Raw genomic sequence first — 1427 nt, forward strand, 5'->3', positions numbered from 1 at the left:
AAACAAGAAAGGAAAGAAGAGTAAACCAGAGAGGAAACAAGAGAGGAAACAAGAGAGGAAACAAGAGAGGAAACAAGAGGAAACAAGAGAGGAAACAAGAAAGGAAAGAAGAGTAAACCAGGGAGGAAACCATCGAGGAAAGGAACGTTGCTGCGTACCGATGACGTTGACCTCGATGTCTCCGGACACCGCCATGACGTCGTTCTCCAGCTGCAGGGTGTAGGTGCCTTTGTCCGGCCGCACGCTCGGCGCGACGACCAGCTCGGTGAACGTCGACCTGGTCGTCATGGAGACGCGCTCGTCAGCTGTGCTCAGCTCCTTCTCTCCGAAGGTCCAGCGGGCGACGGGGGTCGGGTACCCGGAGATCGGGACTCGGATGGTCAGGGGCTGCGGCACGATGACCTCCAGACCGTTCTTAAACGCACTCAGGTCAAAGGATGGAGCGACTGAGGGGGGGGAGTGATTTGTTTAACATCATTTCTTCAAAGTGTGATATAATAAACTGTATGTAGTACAGAGTCATTGATAGAGGAATATATATATATATATGTAAATACTGTATATATACAGGCTAAGGTCTCACCATGGGTGTCGTCGGCCAGCAGGGGACCGATGACGTTGGACGGGTCGGAGACGCCGGCCGCGTTTTCAGCAAATACTTTGTAGTTGTACTTGGTCCCGTATTTCAGCCCGGACACCTGAGGTAAGAAGGTCCAGGGTCTTAAATGTCAAGCATCAATGCAGGGCTTTTACTTAGAAAAAATTGGTGGGCTTTTACTGTGGAAAGAAGCATTCGATGTGGCTGTGTTAGCATTATCGTTAGCTACCTTGTAGTTACTATTTTTTTGTGACTGTTATTGCCACTCTTCATTCTAACCCCAACCGGCCCGTCAGACCGCCTACCAAGAGCCTGGGTCTAGGCCTGGGTCTGGGTCTGGGCCTGGGTCTGGGTCTGGGTCTGGGTCTGTCCCAGGTTTCTCCCTAAAAGGAAGTTTTTCCTCAGCACTGTGGCCCTGTTGCTTGCTCTGGGGGAAACTACTAGAACTGTTGGGTCCTTGTAAATTCTGGAGTGTGGTCTAGACCTCCTCTATCTGTAAAGGGTCTCGAGATAACTCTTGTTATGAATTGATACTATTAATAAAATTGAAATTGAAAATAGCACAGGTCGGGGCTTTTACTGTGAAAAGAAGCGTGTGATGCGGCCGGGTTAGCGTTAGCGTTAGCTACCTTGTAGCACAGGTCTGGGCAGAGCCGGGCGTTGCAACGGAGCCACTTGTCGGCTCCCTCCTCGCAGCGCTCGATGATGTAGCCTGTGATCGTGCTGCCGCCATTCCTCAGGGGAGTCTCCCAGCTCAGCTGCACCGAGCTCTTGTTCTGGTCCTGCCAGACCAGGTTCAGAGGGGGGCTGGGACGCTCTGCGGGGGGGG

The 1427-nt window shown here is 51.9% G+C and overlaps 1 protein-coding gene across 1 annotated transcript in view; it reads left to right on the forward strand.

The window, feature by feature from the left end:
- LOC117953076 (titin-like) overlaps positions 1-1427 on the forward strand; it is a 225219-nt gene that overhangs the window by 118854 nt on the left and 104938 nt on the right. Inside the window, 1 exon segment of the mRNA XM_034885791.1 lies at positions 211-429. Coding sequence (XP_034741682.1) covers positions 211-429 — 219 coding nt within the window.

The sequence above is a fragment of the Etheostoma cragini genome, chromosome 11 (assembly GCF_013103735.1).
Source record: "Etheostoma cragini isolate CJK2018 chromosome 11, CSU_Ecrag_1.0, whole genome shotgun sequence".
Classification (NCBI taxonomy): domain Eukaryota; kingdom Metazoa; phylum Chordata; class Actinopteri; order Perciformes; family Percidae; genus Etheostoma; species Etheostoma cragini.